The sequence below is a fragment of the Heptranchias perlo genome, chromosome 11, assembly GCF_035084215.1.
Source record: "Heptranchias perlo isolate sHepPer1 chromosome 11, sHepPer1.hap1, whole genome shotgun sequence".
NCBI classification, from domain to species: domain Eukaryota; kingdom Metazoa; phylum Chordata; class Chondrichthyes; order Hexanchiformes; family Hexanchidae; genus Heptranchias; species Heptranchias perlo.
The window spans coordinates 51300223-51315921 of NC_090335.1; the positions used below are offsets into that span (position 1 = coordinate 51300223).

At 40.6% G+C, this 15699-nt stretch overlaps 1 protein-coding gene across 1 annotated transcript; it reads right to left on the minus strand.

Moving 5' to 3' along the window:
* Positions 1–475: 475 nt before the first annotated feature.
* On the minus strand, positions 476–15197 carry LOC137326964 (F-box only protein 40-like). The gene is made up of 3 exons (XM_067992337.1): positions 15175–15197; positions 11387–13285; positions 476–1968 (listed from the first exon to the last, which is right to left on the minus strand). Exons 1-3 carry the CDS (start codon positions 15175–15177, stop codon positions 1735–1737), a joined length of 2136 nt encoding a protein of 711 aa, XP_067848438.1. The 5' UTR covers positions 15178–15197; the 3' UTR covers positions 476–1734.
* Positions 15198–15699: the final 502 nt, after the last annotated feature.

Below are 15699 nucleotides of genomic sequence, written 5' to 3' on the forward strand. Positions count from 1 at the left end.
CCTGCATTTTGCAGGACATTTTCCAGCCTTAGTTGTGACCCACTTATCTAGCAGCACAAATCTCAATTTTAAATCATATTTGCTTATTGTGTAAATCTGGCATTAGTGTGAAAAAACATGTTGAGCATCCCACATGGTCTCCAGTATGGTGAACCATGGTTAAGGGATAATTGTTAGTTCAGTGGTACGCTATTACACTCATGGCACACACAAGCGTGTAAACTTCAATTTATAATAGACTCGATTTGCTAATAGAAACTGCCTCTGCCATGGGCACTGAGTATAGTATTGGGCAAAAGCCCAAAGCATAACATAAAAGTGTCCTGGACGTTATCCATGTGTCCTGATATTGGTACGAATTGTGCGTGATCAGCAGGTTTCGACCTTGATTAATCTGCTTGTAATTGCTAGATGTCAACACTAGGTGCAAGAAATGAATAAATGTTTCCATTTCCCAGCATGAACAATGCAATCCTAATGAATATGACATTTATTTCAATTATAAATTACATGGGATTGCAGAACTAGAGTAGGTGTACTGGCAATGGTGTCTGCATGTTACATATACTCCATGTCATATCCGTATGGATTTATTTTCAAACTTAAAACAATGGACACACACCTTACAGGCTTTCAGACTCTTCCCTGCTCTGCCTGACATCAATTTTTCACTATCACTAACTCCAGCCATAAAAGCTCAGCTTCTGCACTGCCACATCATTTTTATTTGAAACAAAACATTTTTTAAAAAATTCCAGTTATTACGGTGGGAGGTATCTGTTCTGGTGAATGAAAGTTCTTTTTCCAATTTCAACAAGGACTCACAGGTTAAGTGTAGCATGAGTTTGAGGCTAGGAAAGCTTCCTTTTGAACACCTTAACCCCCAGCCTCAGAAGGCCACCTCATAATACCTCAGTAGTGTTATGACAAATGCATTTCTCTTAAAAAGCACAATTGCTTTATTTTCATTTTAATACTGCAGAAACTTTATTAAAAAGTTTTTTTTCCTCTTTCTAATGCCACGGCCACCCAACTTCCCAGCTGAGAACACAGACAATCAGGGGAAAGGAACCTGCTCCCAGACCTTTGATCATATCATTCTGTAGCCAACCAATAGAAAATGTACAAGAGCAAACCAGTCTGAGTTGCCTCCCCACCCCCATTCAAAGTATCCAGCCTCTACTCTGCTTTTTCCCTGAGACAGCTTCGTCAAGAATGCACACCGTTGAGAACTGCAGGAATACCATTAATCTGCTACACAGGATTGAAGTGAAGCCTGTTGGCGGATCCATGTACTGTGCTAACAATAATATGTTACTCTTTAAATTTCTGACATGAAATTATCTGATCATAATCAGATTTTGACTGTAAAAGCAAATTCCTGATGTAAGTAGATTATTACCAAGCCTTCATTTGTTCCTACTGATACAGCCACATGACACACTTTTCATATACAAGTCTGGTTATAAACTTTTTTTTTAATCCATCCTGCCTTATTACGCAAGTATATAACTGTAGTCATGAGTCTAATATACATCATGCCACGATATTATCATTCCTCTCTCAAGATATTGTGACAAATAGAACACAACTTTCAAGTACCTTAGGGTTTATAGTAATATAATTAAAATAGGAAGATTTTGGCTGACCTAAACGTAATTTGTACGCTGTGTACTTACCGCTTAGGAGTAATGAATGAAACAGTAACAAAATCAGGATCAAAACACTAAAACTTCAGTCAGTCAGACTGGAAAATCTACCTGCTGCTTCTTTCCTATTAAACATATCAATAAGGCTCTTTTTCTTTTGATCCGTCTCCTGAGACTTGCACATATTGATGAGAGGGACGGGCTTTGACCTACGCTCGGTCACATAGTACGAACAGGTTTTCAGATGTTCTGCCATGCTGGGACTGTCATTAAACCTCCAGTGGTCAATGGTAGAGAAGACAGAGCTGAACTGCCACTTCTGTAATAAGAAAGAAGGTCACAGTCTTATTAATTCAGATTGATCAGCACCACTTGGGCTCAGTCACCAGAGTTCAGCTTGCAAAAACAAATTGTACAAGTCAAAGGTCCCCCATACAGTAAACAGGTACTGTTCCAGGAGTGAACTAATGTGACATTTTTCACCCCATTATAAGTGCAACTCCTTTTGGTTGATCCCTGAGCAACGTTGATGGTTAGTTGTAGGGTGTAGAGTCAGTGCGAAGCCAAATGAGATTCCCTGGAGGAGGTAGTCTCATTCCATTTCACTTAGAGACAGTTGACACCCAATTTACACCCCATGGGGTCGAGTTTCCGCTTGTTTTCTCTAGTTATATCAGCGTAATCCGGGCAGAATCTGCCGAAGCAGCGCAAAATCGCGGAATTTTAAACATGATCCCAAAATCACTTACGCTCGTGTTTTCCACAATCTTTTACGCTGGTTCAAGATTCAATTCGCCCGATTCAGGCCCTGCCCACAAAACCGGCCACACCCCCAGTTCGAAATTGCAAGATTCCGCCGATCGTACTGGTTCGGGAAGGATCTTCAAATTGACTACATTTTATTAGGAGCACAGGCACTAGCAGGCATGCTTTAAAAGGTTTTTTCAAATCAAGAAATATTTGATTTACGAAGAAACTGACTAGTGTACACCAATTAAACTATTAAATAGTTCGGCATATTTTTTTTAAGTCATTTTCAGTGATTTTAAATCAGGTTACTCACAGGTGGAGGACTGGAGACCCTTCGTAAAAATGCTTATTTTTGGTGATATTCCCATTTTCAGCCATATTAGTAAAACTGCACCAGATTACCACTCTTAAATACATCAAGGAATACTTTTTAATGGAAAAAAAGAAACAATTATGTTCTATTACGTTGCCCGATTGCGCTGGTTCATAGAAGATTTTATGTTTGTGATTATGCAAATGAATTTTAGCAGAAACTTGAAGCCTAACTTTAACCAGCACAATTTCAAGCGCATTTTTGGCGCAATTTCCCGATTGCACTAAGCGGAAACTCTACCTCCACAAGTTTAGTATTGGCACAAAGCCAAGTTTGCACCGATGCTAACTTTGTAGTGTGAATGCAGCAGTAGAATAGAGTAGACTAGAGCTTGTGAAACTAACTCCATTCCCTTGCAGCATACCACTCTCTCCACTAACTGATAGAAATCATGTTGCAGTAAGAGGAACTGTGATTGTTTTGCCCAGTCCATCAAAAAGTGATAACATTAATGAATTACTTTGATGTTGTAACTTATATTTAATCCTCCTCCATCCCATAAGTCTCTGAGTGTCTTGCACCTTTGGGAGCTGAAAATACAAGAGACCTGCTTGCAAGCCTCCACTAATGCTTCTTTTACAGCCAGCTGCAAGCAGCAGTGTGAGAACAAGAAGAGTTGGCTGTCCCTCTGATTTCTCTCTTTGATGAGATTGGTGCCTCCCCACTATGACACAACTGTGATTACATTGAGGAAAATCAATACCATGAATCCCAGAAATGTCTTGAGTGCATTTGTGCTTTAACACAAAATATTGACAGATTCCTGAAGGAACACTGATGAGATTGAATCAAAAACAAAATTGGTTTTACATGTACAAGCATGACCCCCGCTAGCAGTAGTACTGTCAGCGATGCATTAGTAGTTTTGTCATGTGTTCCAAATGGAAGGAAACTCTACCAAAAGGGTAGCCATAATTGCACTGGTTGAGGACTTGAAGGGATGACAGTGAACTCAAGAGATGATCAATGGTGGTAATGGGAACTCCAAACTTCAACAGGTCATATAACTTAACCTGACTAATTCAATATATTGAGGGATATGGTAGCGTAGTGGTTATGTTACTGGAATAGAAATCCAGAGGCCTGGACTAATATACTACAGAACATGAGATCAAATCCCACCATGGCAGTTTTTGAATTTGAATTCAGTTTAAAAGTGACCATGAAGCTGTCGGACTGTTGCAAAAACCCGACTGGTTCATCAAGGTCCTTTAGGGAAGGAAACCTGCTTTCCTTACCCTGACTGGCCTATATATGACTCCAGCCCCACACCATGGTTGACTCTTAACCACCCTCTGAAGTGGCCTAGCAAGCCACTCAATTTCTTGGGATGATCAATAAATGCCGGACTTGTCAGCGATGCCCACGCCCCAAGAACGAATGATAATAAGAAAACTCTGTTTATTGTTCTTGCTGTCCAGCATATTTCTTATAGTTATTCCCTCACCAGTCTAATATGCCAGAGCCAATGATAGAACAGAATGTTCATAGCTCCTTCAAATGACAGAGAGCCCATACAAAGCAAATTATCTATTATTATTGGAATGGTCTAATGTATTATCAGCAAAGTTGTTTCTGCTTTGCTATCACTTGGTATGAGTGAAACAAGCTGAGGGAGTGCATGCGATTAACAGACTGAACTATCTGAATGCCATGAATTGCTATTCCCAGATTTAGTAACAGTGCAATCAGGGATAGTTATTTTTAAACTGGCAGTGATAGAGATAAAAGAGGACTAAATGAAGGTCAACATACTGTCAGTGTTTGCTTTGGTAATGGAACATTAATAAAACGGGGTCCTTGTTTTTCAGACATTAATCATTTGGTTATTGAAGACTATTTTACTTTCTGCATAACAGTAATATTTATTTTCAAAGCAATTTGTTTTATGGGCATTACTGGTATTTTCATTAATGCTTCATACCAATGAAAAAAAACAATACTTCAGTTGTGTGAAATATTATTTAGTGGAGCATTTGTGGTAGCAGTCATTGATAAGTCTCAATTGAAGAAGTCATGGAGGAGAGAACCTCCTGGGCCTGCCCAAATGTTGTATTTTGATTGATTTGAAAGGATGTGATACTCATTCTTCTTTATAGTCAAAATAGATCCAGCAGATCAAAGTTGGCCAGTAAGTCAATTTTGACACAGGATTTTATTGGCTACATACTTATGTCTATCTCATCTGACAGTGTCTGGAAATTAAATTTTGTGCAACTAGTAATTTTTTTGGGGAGGCAGAAGCATCTGCTAATTATAGACTATATAAAGAATTACCTTCTGTTTGATCTTTCTCATTCTTTGAATGTAATTTATCTTCCATGTATCCTTGAGGCAGGCCTATCATCTAAACCAGGACAAACGACTGAGCAAATGGCTTTCCACTTTATGAAGTCATCATTCGACAAGTCCTAGGTACGAGATTTTCAGTTGCAAGCCATCCACCCAAGGCCTTGTCTTACACCAAAACATAAACATGACTAAAAATGGTAAGCTGTGCCTGCCATATAGACCATAGGGGACTGCCAAATGCATTCTTTTGTCCTCTTTTATGCATCACTTTTTTCTCTGTCCTCTCTCTTGATCTTTTCCCCCTTTCTCTTTTTCTGTCTCCCTTCTTCTGTATTTCTATTTGCCTCTCACTTACCGTGGGATTTATAAGAGTTTTCCCTTGGAAGAGATGCTATGCAAGGATATCTCTGAATGCATAATGCCAGTGAAAACTTTCTAATAAACCAAAGACTATTGTTTTAAAAGACATCTTCCACCATCACTACAAATACTGGATAAACTTGACTCCATAGCAATCTCTTGTCTTCTCTCAATCTGCAATGACAAAGCATCAAAAGTGTTACAAATTACCAACATAATCCATACATGGGGAAGGTTATGACACTGAGGCAGAAGGGTAGGAAATTGTGATCTACTGTGTGAGACAATTGCCAATGCAGGAAAAGTTGAAAATTGGTAGACCTGAAAATCATGTTAGAATCTTTGAACTTTCCCAATCCTCAACAGCATTAACTGTCATGACCAGACCTGTCTCCTGTTTTTTTTAAATGGAAACAGCCTCCAATGTAGACTACTGTAATACAGTAAAGAAACAGTAAAGTCCAAACCTTCCCAATTAGAAATGGAAATAAGAAAAATATAGAGTGGCAGTGAGGCCTGTGAGAACTACATTCAAAAAATAAGGAACAGCACATCAAAGATAATCAACCGTACTTTCTTCATCATTCATTTATCTTCAGGAGTACAACAACATAGCCAAAAAGTGGGATAGGTTAACCATGATTTTGCATTCCAGGAATTCTTCCCAGAAGAAAACAGTACAGCCTGCCAGGCAGAAGGTGATGGCCAGGTTCTGTGCTAGATGAGCTCCTCACAAAACTTGGGAAAAGATGCAGAAGAAGATGGAATGCCTGAAGGAGGTAAGAATATCGAACAGTACCATTTGCCAGATACATGGCACAAGCATGCAATTCACTGAGCCTTGCCTATCACTGTTGCCCACTTACTGCTAACCCATGGCAAGCCCTCGCGCAACCTTACAGCTCTATTGACCATGTATGCCCATACTCCAGCAAGGCACACATTTCAACTATAGGTTACAACTTTAAAGTTTTGGCACTCTTGCATCTTCAAAGGGTGTCATACATAAGTTGTGAAGGGCACAGCAAGCTACCACCTAGAAGTATATTGCACTTCCTAATCTGTCCAGGCAGTGAAACCCCCAGGGCCTCTATAACTTTCTCAATGACCACTTGAATTGATGACTGGCCCTCGCTGTAGTAATGTTCTCCTTGTTCTTTGCAGTGGGTCATGATCCATGGAAGCAAGGGTAAGCTTTATTGCCAAAAGCCTTCTGGAAGCTTGAATAGATCAGGAAGGCTGGAATTTATGAGCATAAATGAGTGCAGCTAACTGCAAATTTGGCATTCACATGTAGAATTCTTTTGAGCTGGTCACTCACAATTTGCACATTAAGAAAATGGTATCCCTTTCTGTTGAGAAAATTCAAAGGGTTGACTGTTGCAGTTGGAAATGCAACATGAGTGCCATCTATGGCACCCTGAACTTTGGGGAAACCAGCAACATGATAAAACCATATACCTCTATCACGCTGGAGTCATCCCAAATGTATGAATTCCCCAGTCTCCTGATGATTGTATGTGTGACCTGGCAAATGCATGCCGGATGGCACCCTGAGTGATACTGCAAAGATTTCCCATTGCTGCTTGAAAGGATCCTGTGGCAAAAATAATGAGTGCAGTGGTGACTTTGACAGCCACTGACAGAGCTGTTTGGGATGATGATCTGGGCTGCAGGTCATTTTTCAGAAGCTTGCAGAGTTCATCTATGGCTCTTTAATGAACTTTACTCTTCTCATGCAGATCTCTATACTAAAATCTTGATACAATCTGTGTAGCCTATAGGACCTTTGAGGGGGTAATATTTGGTGGGCCACATCCTCCTCAGATGCTGCCCCACCCTCCTTTCCTCTCCTGTTCTTCACCTCCATTAATATGGCGAACAAAAGAATCCGCATAGAGAAACCCATGTTGATGAATAAAAATCCCTTAATCTGGGGGGGGGGAGCAAACATTTCCCAGGGATCCAACAGGTCCTCAGTTGGTTAAATGGAAGTCCACCTCTGCGTATCACCAAAGCAACAAAAAATTCTAAATGAGCACTTCTAACTCCAGATATAATCATAAGTACATGCATACAATTAAATACTTCCGTCCATATCAGCTATAGATGTTGGTAACAGATACGCCTCTTTTATCTCGCCATCACTTACAGCGGATGCAATGGCAGTGGAAATCACGGTATTTCAACCCAGCTTTTCCATCCCTGTGATTTGCATTAATTTAAAAGGAGCTTCCACATGAAGGGGAGAGTGGAAAAAAACGGAGCCTCCAAGCTTGACCGGAAATTACTCTGCAAGAAAAATGGGGTGAAATGCAACATAAATGGCCCCGTCCCAATTTGCATCACACAAGTTGCTGTCCGGTCATCTTTACTACTCTAACTCGCTGGAAACAGAAAGTGAATTCAGAACCGGAATGTTTCCTGGGATGGAGATGGCTCTTTACCCCCTTCTGCTGGGCCACTGCTGGTGCCACACCTGTTACTATTCTGGCTGCTTAGACTTGTCCTTTTCCTGGCTCTGCGTGGGTCACTTGAATGGAACGGCCGGTGGCATAGATGTTGAGTCCCCCTAAGAAATAGATTTTTCATCTGCGTCGACTCCTGCCATGCCTCTGCTGCTGGACACTTCTTCACAGAGCACAACTGATGTAATGAGACTACTGAATCTCTACACATGGGACTATCCAGTTGATTCTGAAGCATGGTGACAGGACATATTCACAGATATTGGAGCCCAAGGTCTTAGTTAGTACATTCTTGAGAAAACCCATAGCAGCACTTCGGACCTCCGTTAAGTTGGGACCAATGCAGATGCTCCTTGAGGTGTCACATGCTCCAGGTGGACTGTAGTTCTGTGAAATGTTCAAACGCCATTGCACAGATACAGTTAGTGGACTCCTCCATACGAGCTGAAACACTCTTCAGAGTACCTTGTGCACTCTTAAATGACTCCATGAATTGACAATGCTTAGAAAGTAGCATTCTTTTGCAGACAAATCCTGAATGGCACTAATCCCAGAACCCAACAGCTGAGGCTGGCCTTCCAGCCAATTCCATCTTGCTTTTCTGCTGTTACCTAGATCCCTAGAGTATATATTCCTATGCTGGTGCTTGCTACAGGTGGAAGGGGTATCGCTGTGTGGTGTGAGGTGGTAAGATCAGCATCCTCTAGGCTTGAAGTTTGAGATTCTGCAGGGACACCTAGGGAAACACAGGAGGAATAAACCTCACAATAACATCAGCAATACAGTCCTTCAACTAAATGACACCACAACATACAATGCCATGATAATGTGGTGCATGTTAAGTTTGTGGTTGAGAAAGTGCCTGAGTGTGTGAATGATTAGGAAGAAGAAAAGGCTCCAATGATGAGTACTAGCTGGAAGATGTGGTACACCATTCTGCACATACATGTCAACCTAGAAAAGTGGCAAATGCTGACTGTTACAAATTATGTGTCTGCTCTAATATACACTCAGGTTCAGCACTATGGATCTCTCCCGTAAGCGGATACTATGTCCCTCATGATCAGGAATTTTCCTTTACTGCCCAGTATCTAGCCATACAATAGTGTGACACGGGACTGTAACAATAGAGTTATATGAATTGGTGCTGTAATCTCACATACAGCTCCACTTGCACTTCTCCAATCTTTTGAACTGCAGACCAATTAACACTTAAATAAGAAGAGGTCAGATACGAATCGTCCATTTTACAGTCAGTAAGTGAACATATAAAATAATAGTTATAGCAAATCTCACTTTTCTTCAACTTAATTCAGTCCCTGATGATATAGACAGAGAAAAGCAAAGCACACCACAATTTCTCTGTTAGTTACACAGACGTTACAGCACAAAAGGAGGGCATCCTAATCCCATATGCCCTTCTTGTTCCCATATCCCCCTATCCTATCTAACCTATTCTTAAATGTTGACAAGCGTGTTGAATTTACATGAGGGATGGGGGGGAGGGGTTCTCTTGATCATCCACCGTAACTTCAGCAGAAAATCCACGATAATCTTAGAGAAATTATGTAAATGACACTTACACTATTTCTCCAGATGGATCTTCTATTGAAGTTATGGCAGATGGGGATATCCCCCACAGAAATTCAACCCATTGTCTCTGCTTCAATCACTAACTCCAGTAGTGCATTCCATTCCATCTGTATAAAAATATTTCTCCTGCTCTCTGTCATAAATCTCTTACATTTAATCTTATATCTATGTCCCATTATTCTAAGCCCCTCAAACACTGGAAAGTCTGTTTCCATCTACTATTTCCCATCCCTTCATAATCGTAAACACCTCTGTCAAATCATCCCATAATCTCGTGTGTTCTAACAAAAACAGACCCATTTTTCAAGTTTGCATTTCCTTATACCAGGCAACATTCTTGTGAATCTGTGCTATTGCTTCAATATCCTTCCTCATCTTAAGATAAGAGATTTTTTTCTCGCTAGGTCTCTCTCCCCAGCTGAAGGAGACCATGGGTAGATTTTCTGTATGGGTTCCCTGATCTCCAGCTATAACTTTGGCAGAAGATCATTGGAAACCCTGGAAAACTGTGTTAATGGCCATTTATACCATTTTTCTGGGGTTTCTGCCAAAGTTTCAGCAGGAGATTGGGAGAACCCCTACAAAAATTCCTGGCACATGTGTTTACCTTTCCTTTTCTTCCCTAGCTGGACAAGAAGTTGGCACTTTGACCTCTGACTATCTCCAGTCTGTAGGCTGGTCAGTAAAGCTGCCAATTAAACTGGCTGCCAATCCCTCTCTCCTCCTGCCCCCAAAACCATTGAAGGTGGCATTTGTTTATTCCCAGTTGGATATTGGATCTATCTTATGGATATGTAGAGAATAAAAAAATGATGTAGAAATACATTTTTGTACAGTTAAATAAGAGGAAGTCAGGCTGTGCTGCATTAGCTTTGTCTTGGCTGTCGTGTTTAAGAACATAAGAAATAGGAGCAGGAGTAGGCCATGCAGCCCCTCGAGCCTACTCCATCCTTCAATAAGATCATGGCTGATCTTCGATCTCAACTCCACTTTCCCGCCCAATTCCCATATCCTTTTATTCCCTCAGTCATTGAGTGAATATACTCAATGACTGAGCATCCACAGACCTCTGGGTAGAGAATTCAAAATATTTACGACCTTCTGAGTGATGAAATTCCTCCAAAGGAAGAAATTCCTTTGCTTTGGGCATGGAAGAATTGGTCACAGGAAAAACTGAAACTGGTAAGTGGTGATGCATTTGTGGAAAGAAAAATATCCTGGTAAAAATCAACTACAAAGATTAACTACAAAATTTTGCTTAGTGCATAGATAAGACTACTTTTTGGTTTTATTTGTGCATTAGATTTTGAATAGTATCTTATGGCAAAAATAAAATGTAGTATGTGGATCTAAAGGGTGAAAGTGAAGACTGAAATGGTATCTGAGATGAGCTTAAATGTATTTAATGAGGCCTTGCTCAGACTCTTCCTTAAGCACACTGGAGCCATGTGTAGATGACAGAAGATTTAGCTTAAGAAAGCAGGATGTGCTCCATAAATGGAATCTTCAAGGGATATACCATTAACGCAGAACGATCACAGATCAACCCCCACAAAGTAATAGACCTGTTGTGAATTCACCATTCTGGGCTTAGTAAGTTGAGGCCAATGTGATGAGTGGCACCCAGTTGATGAGCTTGAGAGTTGCTTTTAGGCATTGTAATTTCTGCCCAAGAAATATTTGGGCTCTTAAAATGTTATTATTACCACAGTTAGAATTCTCAAAAACTCCTAATGGTCTTTGTTTCTACAAACCCTTCACTGAATTACATTTAATTAGGTTGAATATGACAATGCTGATACCAGTCTCAATTACAGATGCAGGTGGGCAGCCACTGGGCTTTTTAGTAGTTTTCTTTAAAAATTCAAACTCTGATTAAGAAGAGAAAGAAATGTACTTGCCCGTTTTTGAGCTCTCCAAGAACAGCTTCCATGTGTGTACCTTTTCTTTTCCCAGACAAGAAAGACCATGCCATGCTCTTGCAGTAAAGTAGAAGAGACCTCATTCATCAGTGCAGACACTTGTGACAGCTGAGCTAGGCTATAGCTGTCCAAGAAGCTTGCAATGTGCCTCAGTATCTCAGATGGAAAACTACTCAAGCTAAGCATATTTTTGCCACTTTCCCATACATTTAGATGCCTGTGACTGTTCCAACATAGAACTGGAGGAACATCTGGCTTAACTGCAAACGTACTTTGGTGCTGGTTGTAGATCACTTTTGCCTTCTGCGTGGAGGGGCAAAATCTTTGTTGCGAATAGGAACAGCCAAGATAAGCTAGAGGACATCTTTGTATCATCCATCCATTCAGGCATGACTGAATGTCAGCATGCACATTCTTGAAATGTGAAGAAAACTCATCTCGCCTGAAGAAATGGTGGCACATAAATGTAAAGGTAGAACTCAATTTGTTGTGTCTTCTCGTGATACACTCTGTCTGGAGTTTCAGATATAGACAAGAGCCTCTCTCTGCTGCTATATCAGCCAAAACTACATCATGGCCAAAAGGAGCAGAGGGGAAAGAATAAGTCTGAGTCGCAGTATCAATAATCAGTCCATCAATGGCTTTTGTTTCTGATATAACATGGCCTTTTAGCAATTTCTCCAAATAACAAAGTAATGAAATAGTAACTTCATCATTTTGATGACTCTCTGAGTCCAGGTCAGAAGTGTCCACAGCTTTGTTCTGCTTTTTGGCCTTACTTGATAATGTATCTCCCAAATATCCACGATTGGCACGGAAGCTGGTGGGAATCTTAAATGTATTGACAGTTCTAACATCCTGGGCCTCCAGTTTCCCATAAACAAAGTCTTTTTCTTTGGGTGTACATGCACTCATCTGGCCAAATCGAATAAGCATACTGCCATGATGCGCCAAGTACATATTGAAGTGTTTTGTATCCATCTGAGTTCCTAGCCTGTCCAAAACACCTTCCTGCCAAGGAGCTTCACCTGTCTTTTCTATTGCTGCTAACAAAGCTGGGTCTGATGTATTGGTTTTATCTTCAGACAGGTTTTTCTTATTTTTAGTGCTAGCTGATGGATCCTCACTCTTCTGTTTAGTTATAACAGTTTTCTCTACAATGGTACAGCTACCTTTTTCCTTACTGAAAATATTCTCCCAAGTAGAATACTTAGTTAAATCTACCTCATTGGATTCTGCAAGAGCTTTTCGTTCTTCCTGGGTGAGTTCAACCATCCCTTCCGCACCTGCGCTGACTTCATCAATTCCATCTTGATGTGTTTCTGTTCCTGTTTCAAGAAAATTCCTATCGAAAGATGCAGATGTCACTAGCTGTCCTCCCACTGCCCCCACTTCATTCAAATCCAAATCATTTTCATTAACTGTCTCTGCCATCTCTGGAAAAAGTTCAGCCATCTTCACTGAATTGAAAAGAATCTCCTGATCCCTCATTGCAACGTCGAAGTCCAAATTATCTGTATTCAAGGATTCTTTGACTGCACTATTCTGTAATGTTTTGTCATCTTCATTAGCTGGCCAACGATTCCATTGCATTGAGCAGCACACAATGCTGGCAGGACAGACACGAAGGTGTTTGGAAAGTTTGTGGCGTGCCATGGAGAAGGGGCAGCCAAAAGCTGAATTTAGGCAAGGGACATGTTCGAGTGGACACAGTAGTGTATGTTCGTTCTCCTTACACTGATGAAAAACAGCACCACACTTGGAAGGGCAACTGATAACCAAACAGGAAACAGAAGCTTCAAAGGACTTTCTGCAGTGCCGACTATAACACTTTTCACAGTGCACGTGCAGCCGAGGTGTCGAACTTCTATTTCTGATCTATAGAAGCAAAAAGATATTTCTTTAATTTCATAGGTTTACTTGATTCACTTGTATATAACTGTGTGATGTGTGTGTATGTGTACACATTTTGTATATGTGTGATGTCTGACTAGAATTATGAATATGTGTAGGTATCTGTGTGTACATGCACTAAAATGTAAATCGGAGTATATATATATATATATATAATTGTTCTGACTATCAATATTCTACTTAGTGATAGTATCAAGCCTATCTAGGTCATAAGGGTCTCGATTTTAACACCCAGTGGGATTCGGGCAAGTGAAGCAAGTTCAAACCGTAGTCACAGGTCTAGATATGAGGCCTGGAGTATTTTAACTCCCTAGCCCCATCTGCATGTCACCGGTCAGCTGCCTGCACGAAATAGGCAGAAACCGGCACCTGACCGACGGGCAGGAGAGCAAGTTCGGGTGGCCTGAGGATCTCAACCGGCACCAAAGGAAGGCTCATTGGCAAGTAGATAAATTGTGAGGAAGGAGTTTTGGAGAGGGTCAAAAACAAACCCCATAATATTTAGAACTCCCTGAAATGCTGTAACAATATTTACTCTACTTAGCAGTTCTGTTCTCCAAACAATTTTTGTCTCGCTACCACCGATTTTTAGGTGTAAATGCATTGGTAGTGAGACAAAAATTGCCCCCTATGTGTTCCTGGATGTATAATCTATATCAAGATATTTCAACTTTCTAAAACATAAATAAGAGTTGCCTATTAGTTAAGATAAGCAAATTTAATTGATGTTCATACTTAGTTATTCTCAGGAGACAAATTTGTTGATCTCAACCAAGTTGCCAGTTAGGGAACTTTATAGTTTTGGGAGACATTTTGCTTGTATTACTTTGTGATTCTTCCAACCTGCTGCAAGTCTAGATTCTGTTCTGCAGCTGCCTACCTTCCATTTTTTGGGAATCCTTGGTTGCTGCACCCTTTGCATCATGGCATGTGGACCTCACTGCACAAAAGATATCTGCACCCAATCCAGAGGTAACTAGCTACCAGAAGGTGTAAACCCTGCTAATCTTACTTGCACCTCACACAGGAGCAGTGCACAAGGAAGGTCCACTTTCCCAAGGAGGCCATCCAGGATTTGTGCAACAGGTTGGAAAATGATCTCTACACCACCTCCACCACTCCCATTGCACTTCCGGTAACTGCAGTCTACTTTAATGCTTTGGGATTCTTTCACGCTGTTAAGGAGATATATGAAATATTTTCAGTTCACTAGCACGCCTCACCGGTTCTACAAGGCCATTAATCTGTGGAAACACTGAAGCCCTGCCTGATGGATGTCTCCAACCAGTTCATAATTTTCCTTAAACCAGTCATCCAAGACCTCCATGGCAGCAGTGTAAGTTGCCAGAAAGTAAGCTTATCTTGCTCCAAAGGCCTGTATGTTGTGTGTATCCACTGTAGGCACTGACACGTGCTCCAAAGTGGCCTGCAGTGCTGTGAAGCCATTGCTGAAGCTCGCACACATGCTAGCAGTGGAAAAGAAAGAAGCATAAAGTGATGAAGAAGTGGGCTCAGCATTCCACCTCGGTGAGAATTTCTGAGTGGACGGTAGAGAACAAAGATTTTAAAGGAGAGGTGAGAGGTGTGGAACAAAGTTGGGTGCTCAAAAGAGGAGAAGGTGCCAGAGCAGTAGGAGGAAGAGATCAAGGCGAGATTTGATGATAAGAGTCACACCGCCACCACAGCAGTTTGGGCTGGGCAGGTGGTGGAAGAATCAAATGTTAATCTCTACGGGCAGTCAAACTTCCAATAACTGTGAAGTAAGAGTCACAATAATTTGAGTGTTAAAGGTTGGCCACCTTACAATTTTGTTTACTGCTGGTGACAGTCAAGTTCACGTTCAAATTTCTTACCATTTTGACTGATCCTCTTTCTTCTCAGCTGAAAAGAGAATAAAGAAAATTGTTTTAGATATAATTCAACAAATTTAAAGTACAATAAGTTTCCAAAAAAGAAATCAATTACAACAATTTTAAAACAAGCCAGCTTAACGAGCGTGACTTGGGTGGAGTATGGTTTATGGTGTGGGTGGAGTATAATGTGGTGTTACAAGTTGGTGTCAATCGGTGCACTGGGGGTAAATAGATGCAACTTGTAATTGATGTAATGGGAATGAAGCATAAGAAATAATGGCATTAATTCCAATAGCAGTATCAATGACCCTCAGGTCAAGTATAAGTAAAAGATCCATTACAGAGCTCCATAACATTTTCCTGACAACTTGACTCATACTCAACACTAACATTGTGACATGTCCATTTCTTAAATTCTATCTTCATGAATTTCTCTATATGATACAGCTAATTACTGTTGAATTTGAGGATTTTTTTGGTAGACATGACCATTGAAATTAGATTCAGTGTCTTCAGATTTCTGTA